This window comes from Hydra vulgaris, chromosome 09 (genome assembly GCF_038396675.1).
Source record: "Hydra vulgaris chromosome 09, alternate assembly HydraT2T_AEP".
Classification (NCBI taxonomy): Eukaryota; Metazoa; Cnidaria; class Hydrozoa; order Anthoathecata; family Hydridae; genus Hydra; species Hydra vulgaris.
The window spans coordinates 1,984,444-2,001,505 of NC_088928.1; the positions used below are offsets into that span (position 1 = coordinate 1,984,444).

Below are 17,062 nucleotides of genomic sequence, written 5' to 3' on the forward strand. Positions count from 1 at the left end.
ACTTTTTGATATTTTTGTATTTAATGTTTTTATACGGGGTTTCCAAGAAATCGTTTCGTCAATAATTATCCCAAGAAATTTAATAGTTTCAGTTCTTTCGATGTTTATGTTATCAATTTTTAGTAATGGTAGCATGCTTGGTATTTTGTTTTTTTGCTGGTTGGAATGAAACAAGATGTATTTTGTTTTTTCTCGATTTAAAGATAATTTATTTACTTTAAACCAAATGTTTAGACTCTCAAGGTCATTATTTGCAGATTCAAAGAGATTTCAATTGATGCTGATGAATAAAATAAATTTGTGTCATCAGCAAATTTTATTGCATCAAGTTTTTTTAGTGATTGTGGAAGATCGTTAATATAAATTAAAAATAAAAGAGGACCAAGAATGGAACCTTGGGGAACTCCGCATTTTATTTTTAGTAAATTAGAATATTTATTATCGTTCGAAATAACACATTGTTGTCTGTTGCATAGATAACTTCTAAACCAATCTAGGCTAGTATTTTTTGTTCCGTATTTTTCCATTTTTTTTAGTAAGATATCATGATTAATTGTGTCAAATGCTTTGGATAGGTCTATAAAAGTTCCTAATACAAATTGCTTTTTATTAAAAGAATCACTTATGCTATTAGTTGAGTTGAGTGCTGTGCTTGAAAACCGAATTGATTTTAATTTAAGAACTTGTTTTGAATTAGGTATTCATATAATCTATTGTAGATTATTCTTTCAAGTATTTTAGAAAAGGTTGGAAATATTGAGATTGGTCTGTAATTGTTTATTAGAAATGTTTCACCGGTTTTAAAAATAGGTACGATTTTAGCTACTTTTAATTTATCTGGTACAGTTCCTGTTATAATTGATGATTTAAGTATTTCGAAAATAGGTTTGCGTATCTCCGAAAAGACATTGACAACGATATTACTGCAAATGTCATCTATACCTGGAGACTTGTTTGTTTTAAGAGAGTTTATTGCATTTTCGAGTTCATCAATTTTTAGTTCTTTAAATATTAATTCGTTGTTGACACTAGTTAGATAAGTTTCAAATGAGTTGTTTGGACAATTGACTTTTGAAGCTAGATTTGGGCCTATGTTGACAAAAAAACTATTAAATTTTTCTGAATTTGCATTGTTATTGTCATACTCTTTATTATCTATGACAATTTGAGTAGGTAATCTATTTATTTTGCAGGCTTTTATCCCAATTATTTCTTTCATGATATCCCAAGTTTTCTTAATATCACCATTTGTGTTTTTTATTTTATTTGAGTAATAGTTTTTCTTTGAATTTTTTTTAATTTTTTCAAACAAGTTTTTATACTGTTTGTAAACATTTAGGTTTGCCTCATTTCTATTTTTTAAGTATTTAATATAAAGTTTTTGTTTTTTTTTGAGGATTTTTTAATACCTTTGGTGATCCATAGATATTTTAAGTGTTTTTCTTTTATTATTTTTACTTTAATTGGGAAGTGCATATTATAGCTTTTTAGGAAAATTTTTTCGAAGTTATTATAAGCAGAGTTAGTGTGCCCAAGATTGCATTCATGGTATACCTTATCCCACTCTTCTGCCGACAGTGAGTCTTTAAATTGTTGAATAGCAAATTTATTGATTTTTCTTTTATAAGTTTTAATTTTACAACTATTATTAGATTTTATATCTTGCGTCAAGGAGAAGAAAATAGGAAAATGATCAGATATATCTGCCTTTATTATTCCTACCTTTAGAGAAGTATCAAACAATGAATTAGTTAATATATTGTCTATTGCAGTGATTGAAGTTGGAGTTACTCGAGTTGGCTTGTTAATAATTGGAAGATGTAATGTTGAAGCATTTCTTCAAAAAAAAGTTTAGTATTGGCATGTTTATCATATTGTAAACAATCTATGTTTATGTCTCCAATACAGAATATTTTTTTTTGCTCATTGTTGTTTTTTATAAAAATTTGTTTTAAATGATTGGAAAATTTAAATAAATCACCTTCAGATGGCCGGTAACATGTGGAGACCAGTATGTTTTTTGATTTGTTGCTAGTTATTTCAATTGTAAAAACCTCATTATCGGCATCTGAGATCGAAAGGTCATCTCTAATTTTGGTAACTTGATCATTCCTAATATAAGTTATAATTTCACCTCCCCTTTTGTTACTTTTTCTTTCAGATGATAATAATTTGTAGTTAGGAATTTCTAAACTTGAATTTATTCTGCATGGTTCGTCAGAACGCCACGTTTCTGTTAGGCATATCATACTGAATAGATAATTGCATTCGATAAGAAAATGTTTTAGCTTATCCATGTTGCTATTTATACTTCTTATGTTAATGTGTATTACAGTAAAATTACTCTTTAAAGTTTTTGGTTCACTCTTAGAAATTTTTATTTCAAAAAAGAACGAACTAAAACTGTTTTCGTTAAAAAAATGCAAATCAGCGTCAGAAATATCATTAAGTAAAACATTTGCTGAATTGAAAACATTAAAGTGTAATTTTTCAAAATCTATTGTTAAGTTAGTCGTTATTTAAAATCGTTAAAATAGCGCTTCGCTTAATAAAACTTCGCGCGTTTACTTTCTAAAATCTCTATAATAATTTTTATCAAATTTATCAACTGCAAATTTACCTTCGTTTCGTAATCGTTTAACTTCTTCCCAAAGCTTCTTTCTTTCTAACATCGTTTCTTTTGCATAATCTTCATTAATATAAATACCGGTTCCTTTAAGTTTATTTACTGAGCTTAATATTTTGTTTTTATCATGATAATTGAAAGGCTTTAAAACGATTGATCTTGGTGCTTTATTATCTTTAACTGCACCGACTCGGTGCGGTCGTTCCACAACTACTTCACTTAATATATTTAGCTTTGTTTTAAAGATGTCTTATACAGCCTTCTCACAATCACTCCAGTTTTCTTCAGGGTTTTCTTTTATGCCATCGATACGTAAGTTATTACGTCTCGAGCGATTCTCTAAGTCGATAGATTTTTTTTTCAACATCAAAATTTCATTATCATATTTTGTTTTTATATGAATAAGTTCATCCTTAGCTTTTTCTTCTTGGAAATTTAAGCTGAATTTTATTTCGTCAACTTCATTTTCAACTCTTCTGATATTTAACTTGTTATTGTTTATTTCAGCGTCCATTTTGTCTAACCTTGCTGTTATTATTTTAAAATTCGAACTTATTATTGTGGTAAAGTTTTTTTCATGATCTTTGAGTAATCTCTCCGTTTCTACTAGTATACTTTTTTTTTGTTCTTCTAGTTTGCTTGTGATAATTTTTCTATAGTTTTAATCAGGGGCGGACTGGGAAGGGTTCGGCCCACTATTCCAAGTTTATTAGCGGCCCTATTACTACAGGTCCAACCCCCCTTCCCCCCAAAAAAATGTTTACTCATATTGTGATTACGGGTCTTTATAAACTTTGTGGGTCGAAGGCCAAATTATCTTTTATACAAAATAATAATTACTGAATGTTATGAATATGTTAATGGTTTTTATACCATTATTATATTTATGTTGTTGTACAATATCTAAATAGTTGATATTGTCATCAACATAACTTTTGCTAAAATCTTGTATAAATTAGTATGAAAACATAACATAAATACATAATAATATAATCAATGTGATAAATTTGATATAACATAAAACATAATTAAACAAAATAAAAGTAATGATACTTTATGGCCTTATGCCCTTACAGGTACTTAGATAGTTAGGTATGGTTAATATAAATTGAAATATTTAACATTTTGACAACAGCTTAGACATAAACGGTGATGAACTCTTTACTATTTCAAGTATGTCTTCAAATTCAATTTCGTCTAAAATTTCTTTTCCAACATAAGGAGAAATGCTTCCAAGTGTTCATTTCCAAGAGAAGAACGTAAACGATTTTTAATTATTTTCAATTTACTAAAAACACGCTCGCAATTTACTTGACTCACGGATAGTGTTAATACAAATTCTATGGCAGTTAAAAGATTAGCGTATAAAGGAGAATGCATATTAAGCGAATAAATTAGTTTGTGAACACACAAGAGACAAGAATCACGATTATGTCCATTATCATTTTCTCTCATAGACTTGTCACATCCTAAAAAAAAATGAATTGCCTATTAAGTTTTTAGTTATACTTGTTTATACACCTAGGTTTAAGTTACAACCTACCTAAATTGTTTTTTATTTTACCTGTCCTGATATTAGTGGGAAGTTCATATAAATTATCATTAATCCCATCATCTTCTTCATGGCTATTGTCATCAATGCTATCATATATTATACGATTGGATTTGTTCAGCGGTTGTTTAACACTATTGTAAATACTTGCAAAATGTTTTAATTCAGCAATTAACAATGGATGGTCTACTGACACCAAAGTAGACAATTTTTGTAACGCTGACTCTGGAAGATCATCTGACTTCAAATCCTTAAAATGTTTTGGTAAAAGATATTGCATGTCAACAATTAAACTTGTATTATTTATAAATCTCTCTGACAGACTAGTTTTTAGTTGATCAATAATACACAGGAATACTTCAACCTTAAATTTTTGTTTGGGATTTATTGGTGGTTCATCGCTACATATTTCGTCAAACATTCGCTTTGTACGTCTTATTCTGTTTTGCTTTAACTCGTATTCGACAATTATATCTTTAGGTAATTTAACAGATGTTAACTTGGTATTCATATCCGAACAAAATTTTTCTGATTCTGACATAACATCATCAAAGTTAATTTTATCTATTTCTTTAATAGTTGTTTTGACCATTTCCCATGCAGCAAGGAGATCTAAATTTTTAGTTTGTAAATAAGTTGACGTAGAACCAACAGTAATAAATATTTTTAAAAATACATGAGCTGTACATATGGTTTTAAAATTGCATAAATTTTCTATTAAAGACGAGGCCTCGGATGAAGACTTTGGATCAAATTTACTTGATGTGGTAACAAAGTTAAGAGCACTAAGAACAACTGAATATAAACAGTCAGCACCACTGAAAACCCATTTTAATGCTTTTTCTCGTGACCACCATCAGGTTTCACCAATTTTTTGAAGTTTTCTTAATTTATTCTGACCAGTTCCTAGTTGTTCCTGTTGTTCTTTCCAAACATTCATTCTTTTGTAAGAGTCTGAGAAGAATGTTGATAGACGATTCAATAATCCAAATAGTTTAATAGCATCTTTATTATCACAAGTATCACAAATGCATAAATTCAAAATATGTGCATAACACCATATGTAAATACTGTTTTTATTTTCTTTTTTTATGTACGCATGAAGTCCATTGAAATCTCCTCGCATATTTGCAGCACCATCAAAAGACTCACCAACAATGTTTTTAAAGTTAATCGAAACATTTTTTTAATAATTCATAAATGCCTTTTCCAGAAGAATTTTTTACTTCTAATACAGCAAAGAGACGTTCCTTTACTTTACTACAGATTTAAAAACATATCGTATACAAACAGCAGCTTGGTCTGTAGACCCTATATCTTGTGTGCTGTCTACCTATGAACAAAATAATTAAAATATATATTATATACACATATAGAAAAAAAATATAATTTTCAAATAACATACTTGTATACTAAATCTCCCAATTTACCTTTAATTTTTCTTTTTATTAACTCTAAGATAACTTCATTAAGTGTATTCTTAGAGAGCATTGTTACTAAAGATCCTCTTCCTTTAGAATTATTAGAAATATTTTCTTTGCGCTTTTTACTACTTTCAATTGCAACTGTCAAATAGTCATTTAAAATTGAATCTCGCTTGGCTGTAAACTTTAAGAGTTCTAAAAAGTTTCCTCTATTATAGTTAATATTCTCACAGTTAATATTACATAAAGATTCAGATGAACCTGAACCTCTATAAGGGAGATTTAGCTTAACAATTTCAAAAACTTGCTCTAAAACATGAATACGTTCAAGTGCTTGTTTTTTTTTTAAATTCATCATATTTATATTTACAGAATTTTCATTATTGTAATTATTGGATGCTAAAATATATGCTTCCACAGCGAAAACAATGAACTTGACTATTTTCATGTGATTCAATGGTGGCATATATATTTTTGAAATTTGTACATCCAGAACAAAAATTACTAGCTGAAGAACTGAATACCATGCAAATTGTGCAATAAACAGCTTCTTTATAATTATTGCCTTTACATTTTACAGTCAACCATTTTTTTGGTATTAAATTACCTTTTAGGTCTGTTCGATTATATATTCTGTGAAGAGACCAAGCTACATTTTCTAAAAACTTAGGTTGACAAGGGTAAATTGTATTAACAAACCACGGTTAAATTTTTAGGATTTGTCGGAAATTTTAAATCAATTTGTATAGTATAACCATAATTTTCCTACAAAAAAAAAATCTCATATAAATTTAATAGGTAAACTATCTAATTAAAATGGCAATAAGTAAATGTCTTCACAATAGGAATGTCAGTTGTCGATGTACAAACCGAAATAAAATCAGAACCAGTTTTTCCAATACTGCTATTCATAATACCTGTCTCATCATCTATAATACTATTGATATTGATATTAGAACGTATAATAATACCTTCTACCTAATGCAATCAAACCATTAGAAACATAAGTATTTTGTATTTTATAGTCTACAAGACTACAACACAAATTTATTTAAAAGTATTAGTTTTTTTAAATATCTTTGTGTACATTTTTTTTTTATTTACATTTTATATATTTTAATATGGTATATAAGATACTTTAATACTTTGTACTCACACTAGAAAATGTAGAATTTTTTGATTCATCAGATTCTATTACACAATTCCAAACTTTTTTCATTGATGTTTAAGTTATTGGAGTTATGCACAGTAGATGTACTAGTACATATAGGATCCTGTAATGATAATTCCAATATAAGTTATTTTGAATAAGAAACATAAGTTTTTTTATTCTATAGTCTACAACACAATATTAAAATTAAAGTGTATAGCTAGGTTTTTTTAAAAAATACCTTTGTGTAAATTTTTTCTTTATTTACATTTAATATATTTTAATGTGGTAGGCAGTCTTGTTAAGAATACTTTTCAAATGTATTTGAATATAAATACAAACACTTTTTAAAAATATTCAAAATACTTAACAAATATTTTTTTAATTCAATAAATTGCATATTATAAATGTTATTTTTATTAATAATTATTAATATATAATATATAATTAACACGATATGCAAATGTATAGATATTTAAACTTATTTATAAATGTTTCAATGACTAAATATAATTCTTTAATAAGTAGTAAGTACAAGTGTCCCGTATGCCATGGTAGAGAAAAGCAGATGGGGGTTTGAGTCATTTTGTTATCTGCTTGTGTGTTGGGAAACCTTATTTATAAATTCTCATAAGTCAAAACTATTAACATTAAATAATAATACTTTGGAAAAAAAATGTAAATTAGTATATTAAGAAAAACTGGTAATGGGAATTTCGAGTAGAATAAAAGTAGAATAAAAGTATTTAGTATTCTCGAATAAAAAAACAAAACAAAGTATTTTTTAAATATTTAAAAATACACAGGTTGAAAGAATTTGAAAAGTATTTAAAATACAAAAAAAGTATTTAAATACAAGTATTCAAATACTTAACAAGACTGGTGGTAGGTATATAATATACTTTCATACTTACACTTGAAAATATAGGATTATTTGTTTTTATTTCGAATTCCGATGTATCATCATTAAAGTTATCTAAAAATGTTAATGCAATATAAATTAAAATAGGTACATAAGAACTTAAGGTACTTCATGTCTTCATGTGTATTTATTATTTATATACATATACTATCTATAACATACCCACTCAAAATTGAATTATATAAACTTATAAACTTACCACTTCGTGTATTGATAGTTGAACAAAATTGTAATTTCTTTTGTTTTGGATGACTTCCTGCTGCTTTCAGTTCGGCAATTCGTTTATCTCTAATTTTTCCGCTCCTCCTTTACGATTAGTTTTAACTTTATTCATTTTTATTTTTTAGAATTGACTATTAGTCCGTAGTCGTATCTTATATTATACTCGTTAGGTTAATGCACCTATTGTACTTTCCGGTAAATGTACGACGAACAGTATAGGTAATACTCAACAACAAATTAATATTAAGTTAATAATTGTTCCGGCAATTGTAGTCAGTTTCTTCCTGATATACACCACCACGGTACCACCCATTGACCACAACCACACACACACACACACGCAATATATTGTTCATATTTATTTATAGATTATTGATACGTAAATACGTTGCTATCATTAGCGTATATTGATATTGTCATATAATTATGATATAATACCGATATCCGATAAGACGATAACGTTCGCAGAAACAAAATATTTTTGGTTGTTTTGAATTTTGATGTCTATTTATATTTTAATATTTTATACTATGTGTCTATGTGTTAACGGGAAACGGCCACGTCCAATATAACAATAATTTATATTATATTATAAATTATAATAAAAGATAATAAAAAAAAGTGCTAATATAAAATTATAGATATCTTTGCTTGAGGCCCAAAACATTTAAGCAGGTACCAGCCTACTGTGCTATAGAATAGTGGCACACCGGGCCAGTCCGCTACTGTTTTTAATATTTATTTCCATTTTTATTGTAAATAAAGTTATGCTCAAAAAAAGAATACGTCTTACTCGTCTTGTGCCGCAAAAACGTTGTTACTATAATAACAACATTATTTTAGATTTTCTATAAATATAAATAAGTTTTCCAATTTGTTTGTTATTAATCATTTTTAGATTTGCAGTATCTTTTTTTTCTTTAATTTTTTTGTGTGGTTATTAATGTGTTCCAAGAAAAGTTCTTACGGTATGGTCACTGCCCACTGTGGAAGTACATTAAACTAGAAAGTTCTATTCTCATTTCTTATCAATGTCACTTATCAGGCCAAAGCCAGCATCGAACCTTGAAGTCTTGGTTCTTAGCCAGAACTCTAACCACTTGGCCACGGCTTCACTGTATGATAGGGCATCCATTAAACTATTCAGCAGACCCGACTAGAGCTAAAAGCTCAAAACAGGTCTCCTTAAACTTAATATAATTATAATTAATAAAGTTATATAAAAGGTATGCACCTATAAATCCACAATTAAAGTTATATGAAAGATATGCACCTATGATTAAAAACTCTTTTTTTACATTATCAAACATGACTCTAACATATAAAACACAGTGCAAATGCATGAGAGATTTAATATCAAGCAATATGGTAAGAAGGAAATTTTAAAATAACTTTATTTCACATATGCTTAAAACCTCATTCTTAGAAAGTTTAGCTTAATGAAAGTTTAGCATATTAGTCAAATGAAAATAAAGATAATATTATTTAATGTTATTTACAGTCCTGTTTATGGTTATTTATAAATGGTTAATCGATAACATTACAAGAGTCCGTTAATGTGATATATACGGTTAGTCTATAAACGGTTAGCCGGCAACTCTGCAAGATGTGGTATAGTTGCTAGTCATTGATAAGCCACATTTACATCTGCTATTAATGGTCTATTAAGTGATTGGTAACAAAACTGCTGTGAAGCGCTCAATATATTTTTATGGGTCGATTGAAGTTTTGCCGTGAAATGTTTGCTATATATATATATATATATGTATATATATATATCTATATATATATATATCTATATATATATATATATATATATATATATATATATATATATATATATATATATATATATATATATATATATATATATATATATATATATATATATATCATCTGCTAAGAGTCTTAAATATAAGGAAGATTGGACAGTGTTTAGTTGTAGCAGGTTTCAATTTCAGCAGAATTCAATTTCAAAATTGACACAATTTTTCATAATTTGTCTATAACCAGGACAAAGCCTTGACCTAATAGAATGTTAAATTGAATATTATTCTAAATAATGTACTTCTCCCCCTTTATTATTCTTACCAAAAAAAGAAAAAGAAATTTCTTTTTATAAAAGAAACATTTAAATAGTTTTGTCCAAAATTATCTTTTTTGATTTATTTTAATTTGTGCTGTAATTTGTGGCCATTTTACAAGAACACTAGTAACTAAGTTTTTGTTAGATAGTATATAAAAATTAAAAGATTGACAAATTAAGTAGGTAAAAATGACTGAATTAAAAGACCCAAGATATTTCATACTAGAAACTACCTCAGTTGAATCTGAGAACGATATAAATGGATCTGTGCTACTAACTGCTCGCCAGGGACTTTTATGTTTTCTTGCATACTTCACCATAAAAACTATAAGAGAAGCTACAAATGAAACAGTTAAATCAACTCTACCATTTTAAAATCGAGTCGGAATACAAACAATGAAACCAAACAAAATAGCAAAGGAAGTCGTGACATCGTTTGATGAGTTTGTAACATTGAAACAAATACCCAAAAATTATTAGGTTTAATATCAAACTTACAAAACAATGAAGTTCTGGCCGAAGATTTTTTGTTCTAACAATAGTTTAATAGAAACAGATGAAGTTTGCTTAATCAGGAGTAAATGAACGTGGATGTAGTTATAAATCTAAGCACCGTTCTCACCAAAGAACCTTAAAAACAGGCACAACAGTGTTTATACCGCATAATATTCTAAAATCACCGACAGTTATTGAAACAGCTGTTAGGAACAAGATTACACCTTTCTTTTTTGAACAAACTGGGAAAATTTTAAAGAAAAAGAATAAACCTGGAGATATCCTTTTTAACATTATCAGATTTGCTATAGAACTAAGATGGAGATAATATGGATATAAATCTAATATGGAGATAATCGAAAAACAATAATAAAATTACAAATAAAATGTTTCAGATTCATAAAAAAGAATTGCTTTTTCTTCTGCTTATTTATCCAAGATTTTTTAATTCCTCTCAGCTTCTGGCTTTACTTTGCATTTGTTGTTAGATATAAAAGGATACTTTGCTTTTGATATATGCAACACATCGTTTAACTTAGTAGCTTTATTCAAAAACCGTCCATTATTTACGCTTCAAGCTTTTAAAACAATAACTACTCCCCAGTAGGCACAGCGACGTGACAAAAACGTGTTTTTCACGTTACTTTTGGCACGTGATATTTAGGTAACTTTTTGGTCCCCATGAAATGTCTAAAAGACGTTGTACGTTAATTTTGGCACGTAATATTTAAGTAATAATTATGCTTTATTAAAACGAAGTGTTTGGATTCGTGGAAAGAAAAAAAACTCATCGTCGAGGAAATATTTAATACGTATTAAATTACATGGTTTTATTAGTCAGTATATTAGTTCTTGACATAAACATTTTGAATTTGTAATAAAAGCTGCACTTTAGTTAAAATATCCTATTTATACCCAATAAGTATTAAGTATAAAGTTATAGATCTGCAACTTACGAAGATCACGCTTCGATCCACAAAGAGCGCACTTCAAACATAATCTAACGAATCAGTCGATACATTCTCCAATAAAAGCACGCTTCAATCATAATCTAACGAATCAGTCGATATTTTCTCCTATAAGAGTACGCATCAAACTTTATCTAATTAATCAGATTTAGCTGAAAAGAAACAAATAAAATCTTAAATGATAATATGATTATTTACTAATTATCTTTAATCACAAACTTTTAAAACAAATCTTATTTAGTAAGTTGCCAACCATTTTGGCAACAAGATTTTCTAGTTGTTTTCTTTTATCTAAATCATAAACCCATTCCCTCCTGTCACAAACGATCACAAAATTTTTTTTTCTTCGCTTTAACATCTTCGCTTCCAACAAGGCTGCAAGCAACCACTAATTAAAGTTGGAAGTACTGGATGAGAAAAGATGAAGATTGTAAAGCAAGATAACGATTGACAGACGACTTAAAAGATTGCAAATTATGAGTCAGGAAAGCAAGATGAAGCAAGCGAATACTAAAGAACTGATGATCTGGGGAAAAAACTAGAGGTATTAGAGTTTTTGGAGCACTTAGGAACAGTCACAGAAAAAAGATGAAACTTAATTGAATGATGAGTAACACGAAAATGAGTTTTAGTAGATAGCACAAGAGCCACTAGCTCTTTAGAGCAGTGCACATAATAGTAAAGAGAAGCAACATTATGATGATGTGATAATGGTTGGAGATTGGCTGCAAGAGCAGGTCCAAATATGTTTACAATGCGCTTTTGCACCTTGTCAGAGAAAGACGAAAGGGCATCATTAGAAGATCTGCCCCAGATATGGCAACAGTATTCCATACAAGGCCAGATTTGAGATTTATAGAGATAAAGAATAAAATCTGGAGTAAGAAAGTGTTGAGCTTGAGATGCAACCTTAGCAGATACTAATTTGGCAAAGGATTTGATATATGGTTTCCAAAAAAGAAGTAAGAGTTAATCCTAGAAGGTGAAGGGACTAATTGAGTACATTACCATTCATAAATATAGGAAGATCTGAATTATTGTAGTAATGATTGGCTGTAAAAACAATTGGATTTTATCTGAATTAAAGTTCACCAGCCACTGTGAGCCCCATGGTGTAGCAGAAGTGAGATCCTTTTCAAGCTCAAATGCTCCCTCAAAGCAATCAGAGAGTGTTGGCTTCTGATCAAAATTAAAACAAATGGTAGTATCACCAGCAAACAATGCCACTTTAGATGTGAGAATATCTGGAAGATCGTTAATGTAAATTAAAAAGAGTATAGGGCCATGAAAAGAACCTTGAGGAACCACTGAAGTTGCAGAATAAGAAGAAAAGTGCTGTCCATAAAGGACTACTTTAATATTACGATTGAAAGGAAGAATTCAATAATCTTATAGATGTTACCAGATACACCGTAAGAAAAAAGCTTATGGAGAAGACCAGCATGCCAAACTTTATCAAACGCTTTAGAAATGTCAAATTAATGCCTTAACCCCTCCTTTATCTAATGCACAATATAACATATCGGTTATTACAATTAGCAAATCAGCTGAAGAACGAGAAGATCAAAAGATGATTAGAAAGTAAGTTATTAGATTTATGATGAGAGATTAAGTGTTTGTTAATTAAAGGTTCAAAAACCTTGCTTATGATAGGAAGAAGACTAATGGGACGGTAATTAGACGAATCAGATCGCTCTCCAGAATTTTTGAAAATAGGGATATCAGATGCTGCTTTCCAGCAGGATGGAAAACTAGACTCTGATAAGCACTTGTCAAATAGTTTTGAAAGTATAAACGACAGCTCCGGAGAACACTTCTGCAAGACAATAACAGATATGTTGTCTGGAACACAAGCTGTAGAAGAGTCTAAGCAGGAAATTACTTTAGACACAGAAGCTGGAGTGATACGAATGTCAAGCAATGGATTAACCTGTTTGTTGGCAATATCAGGTAGAGCGCAACTACTGGAATCAAGAGATGGTATTTATGAGAAGTTCTTAGCAAACAATTCAGCTTTGTCTTTAGGTGAGGTGACAAAGTCTGAACCATACAAGAGAGGTGGAACTACAGATTTGCTCTTATCATTGATACTATTAAAGATTCTCCAGAAGAAGAAAATAAATATACTGATAGCAACTTCAAAAAAAGATCCTCATCTCAAAGCAAGATCCTGCAGTTGATGTCAAGTACGTACAAAATATTCAGTTTCTTTCTAAGCATTAATAAAAATGCAAAAAGTTATTGAATAAATAAATTAATTGGCTTCATTGTGTCAAAAAATTACAAAAATATGTTAAGTAGTTTTTGAGTAATTAATAATAAAAGGCTGAATTTCATTGTGTTCAAACTAGCTTCACTATGTCAATGGAAAACAGAAACACGAGAATGTTTAAAGTTACAGAAAATAAAAGTTTTCACTGTAAATAAGATTTGCTTTTTATTCAGACATTCTTAATTTACTTTTTAATTGCAATTTTTGGATGTCGTAAATACAAGTAAAAAAAAAAAAAAAAACTTGAAATGATACCTTTGCGTTATTGTCGATAAAACCATTATCTGACATGAGGACAATCATCTTTCTGTAATGGTATCGAATTGCCAAAAAATATGCAGGTATTCCTATAACATATTTATATATAATTTTTTTATTTTGAAAGATGATTATAAATATACTCTAAATTATGAAAATTTATCTAGGATTTTAAAGAAATACCTTCATAATTAGGACTATTAACTAACTCCTTAATTTTTTCAATTTGATTTGTTCTTTGACCAAATGATAAAATGATTCTAAGAGCTTCAGTGTTTTGTGTTATTGCAATAAGATGAAAAATATTATGTCCTTTATTATCTTTTACAGATAAATCTGCACCTGCACAAATTAAAGCAGGAAGGATATCATGCTGATTTAAAGCCAAATGTAATGCACTCTGTAAAAAAAAAACATTTACATTTAATAAGTGTGCATCTATTGTTTTTTAAATTATTCCTCGTTTTTTTAAATTAAAGAGCACAAAATATTTTAGGAGATTGTTAGATCCTTAGATATATATTATCTGATTTATATAAGCACATACCCATACTTACACTTGCAGGTTTAGGTCAGTACTTTCTTAACAAATTTTACAAAAGTTGTTTTTGGCTGACTTTAAACCAAGAATTTTTTTTAAAAAAAGTATAAAAAAAAAAGAAATTTTTCTTTGCAAAAATGAAATTTTATGCTAATATAGACTGCTCAAACACAAATTTTCAGTCACTAGAATACAAGAGGCTATATGATAGACGATGTATGTACTGAAGTCAATTTTCTTTATGACTAAAATGTCTCCACAGACGAGATAATACACAATAAGCAAAGATATATTAATATTATACGCTGCTTAACTGCAGATTTTTATATATGTGTACGTACATATGTATATGTATATGTATATATATATATATACATATATATATTTATATACATATTTAGATATATATATATATATATATATATATATATATATATATATATATATATATATGTATATATATATATGTACATGTACGTATATATATACGCAGTTGAGCTGCATATAATATTAATGCATTTTTGCTTAATGAGTATTATCTCATCCGTGGAGACATTTTAAACATAAAAGACATAAAAACATAAAATTGGCTTCAGTACATACATCGCCTATCTTACAGCCTGCTTCTTATAGCTTATAATATTCTAGTGACTGAGATTTTCTGTTTGTTTGAACAGTCTATATAAGCATAAAAATTTAAACACACAGAGCATAAGGAGAGGGCTTTACACAACCAATATTTTGTTAATATAAAAACAAGCATACTCACAGATTTTCTCTTGTTTTTTATGTCAAGATTTTGTTTACTTCCAAAACGAAAATTTAGATTTATTAAATTTTTGGCTTCTTGGATGTTTTTTTGTCGAATTTGAATGATCAAGTACCTGAAATCATAGTATTTAATTTTAACTTTCAAAAATTTACAAAAAACTTAGCCAAGGTATTAAAAAAAAAAGATTATAAATAAAAATACATTTTGTTTATCAATGTAAATATCATTATTTAAAATAAATACTTCCACAAGGTTTCTAAATATACTTACGTATCTCCATCTTCATCTGGTGTAAAGGCTTCTTTAAGAAAATTTCGCCATTTAATAAATAATTCTTCGTCTTTGACACTTTCTGGAGCAGGATCTCTATTCTCAGTATCATCAATTTCTATTGAATCACAAGTTAAACTTACGAAACCCGAGTCTCCGTTTTTCGTATCATCTACCTTTGAGGTTTGAGAAGCCATTTACAAAATTTATCTAATGTGATCTTCGAACTTTAAGATTTCTATATGTGATGATTTTCTTTAGGGTTTAAGTTTCGACAACACTATTGTTAAGAAATAACTAATCAACTTTAGACTTTCTTATTAAATTTCCCGACAGTTGTAGGGAATTTTTTCAACACTTTTTCAACACGTGATGTAAATTTCAACACGTGATTTAAATATTCATCGATATTCGTCAAAATTTATCACGTGGTTTCCACAGTGTTTACAAATTTATTTTTTTCCGTGTTCTGACCGAAACTAAAAATTAACTAATCAAACCATAACTTAGTCTAAACCATAAGTTAGTCGATAAATATTTTAGCTTAACTAAATTTAGTCGACTAACTTTTTAGTCTAACTAAAATTAGATGACTAATTTCTTAGTTGAACTAAAATTGGTCGACTGACAATTAAGCGTAATTAAATGTACCTTTTTAATTTAAATAAAATTTAATTTAAATAAATTTAATTTAAAAAAAATAATTTAAATAAACTTTTGGTCTAACTAAGTTTAGTCGAATAAATTTTTTGTTTGTTAAAAATATATTGTGACTGTTACTCAAAAATAATTATATAAATCTGGTCTTATGCGTTTGTTTTAAAGTGGTTTGATCGCCGTGTTTTTACTTACAAATTGTAGCTGCAAATTAAAATTTACAGCTGTAGCACAGGAGTCTCTCGGTTCGTTTTTCAGAGTTTTTCAGGTTTTCGGTAAAAAGCAGGCCCGTAAGCAGACTTATTTTTAGGATGGTGACAAACTTTTTACTAAGGCCCACTGTGCTTTTAAAAAGTCATTCTTTAAAAATATTAAACACATTTTTCCCGCAACTTTTAATCTAATGTAACTGATGATAAATTAATAAACAACAAACATTTGGTCTCAAAGATAAGTATTCAATTAATTACAACAAATCTTATTCGACTAAAAGAAAGGAGACAAATTCTAATTTTTTTGGATGTAATTTTGCAAATATTTAAACGGCCACATCTAAATCAAAGTTATAACCATAGTGGATGTGCATTAAAGCCAACTCAGAAAGTCGTTCCTGTCTTTGTGTTGCTTTTGTGTGCGAATCATGGCGTCGAATTACACTTCTCATTCTTTAACATTCTGCGGTAAAGACTAGAAGAACACATCCAAATGAAAGAACAACGTAAATATTAGGAAATTTATCTGGCTTTCATTTCTTTAAGAACATTAGCAGCACACTTAAAAGCATATATACCACTCAATTTTTCTTGCAACTCAACTATAAGCTCACAAAGAAACCATATAGTTCGCT

General features: G+C 28.4%; 1 protein-coding gene across 2 annotated transcripts; it reads right to left on the reverse strand.

The window, feature by feature from the left end:
* Positions 1 to 11,270: 11,270 nt before the first annotated feature.
* On the reverse strand, positions 11,271 to 15,900 carry LOC136084478 (E3 ubiquitin-protein ligase MIB1-like). 2 transcript variants are annotated; one of them, XM_065804468.1, is made up of 5 exons: positions 15,559 to 15,900; positions 15,286 to 15,400; positions 14,159 to 14,375; positions 13,973 to 14,064; positions 11,271 to 11,553 (listed from the first exon to the last, which is right to left on the reverse strand). In XM_065804468.1, the coding sequence occupies exons 1-5, from the start codon at positions 15,753 to 15,755 to the stop codon at positions 11,518 to 11,520; spliced, it is 657 nt and encodes a 218-aa protein (XP_065660540.1). In that variant the 5' UTR covers positions 15,756 to 15,900; the 3' UTR covers positions 11,271 to 11,517. The 2 variants fall into 2 exon arrangements, with proteins under 2 accessions (XP_065660540.1, XP_065660541.1); XM_065804469.1 differs by having other exon boundaries at positions 11,271 to 11,597.
* Between the last annotated feature and the right edge of the window lie 1,162 nt (positions 15,901 to 17,062).

Coding starts and splice junctions, on each gene's coding strand:
- LOC136084478 (XM_065804468.1), bottom strand. CDS start 15,755: ATGGCTTCTCAAACCTCAAAGGTAGATGATACGAAAAACGGAGACTCG. Junction 15,401..15,558: donor CCAGATGAAGATGGAGATAC/GTAAGTATATTT, acceptor CTATGATTTCAG/GTACTTGATCATTCAAATTC. Junction 14,376..15,285: donor TAAAAAACAAGAGAAAATCT/GTGAGTATGCTT, acceptor TTTTTTTTACAG/AGTGCATTACATTTGGCTTT.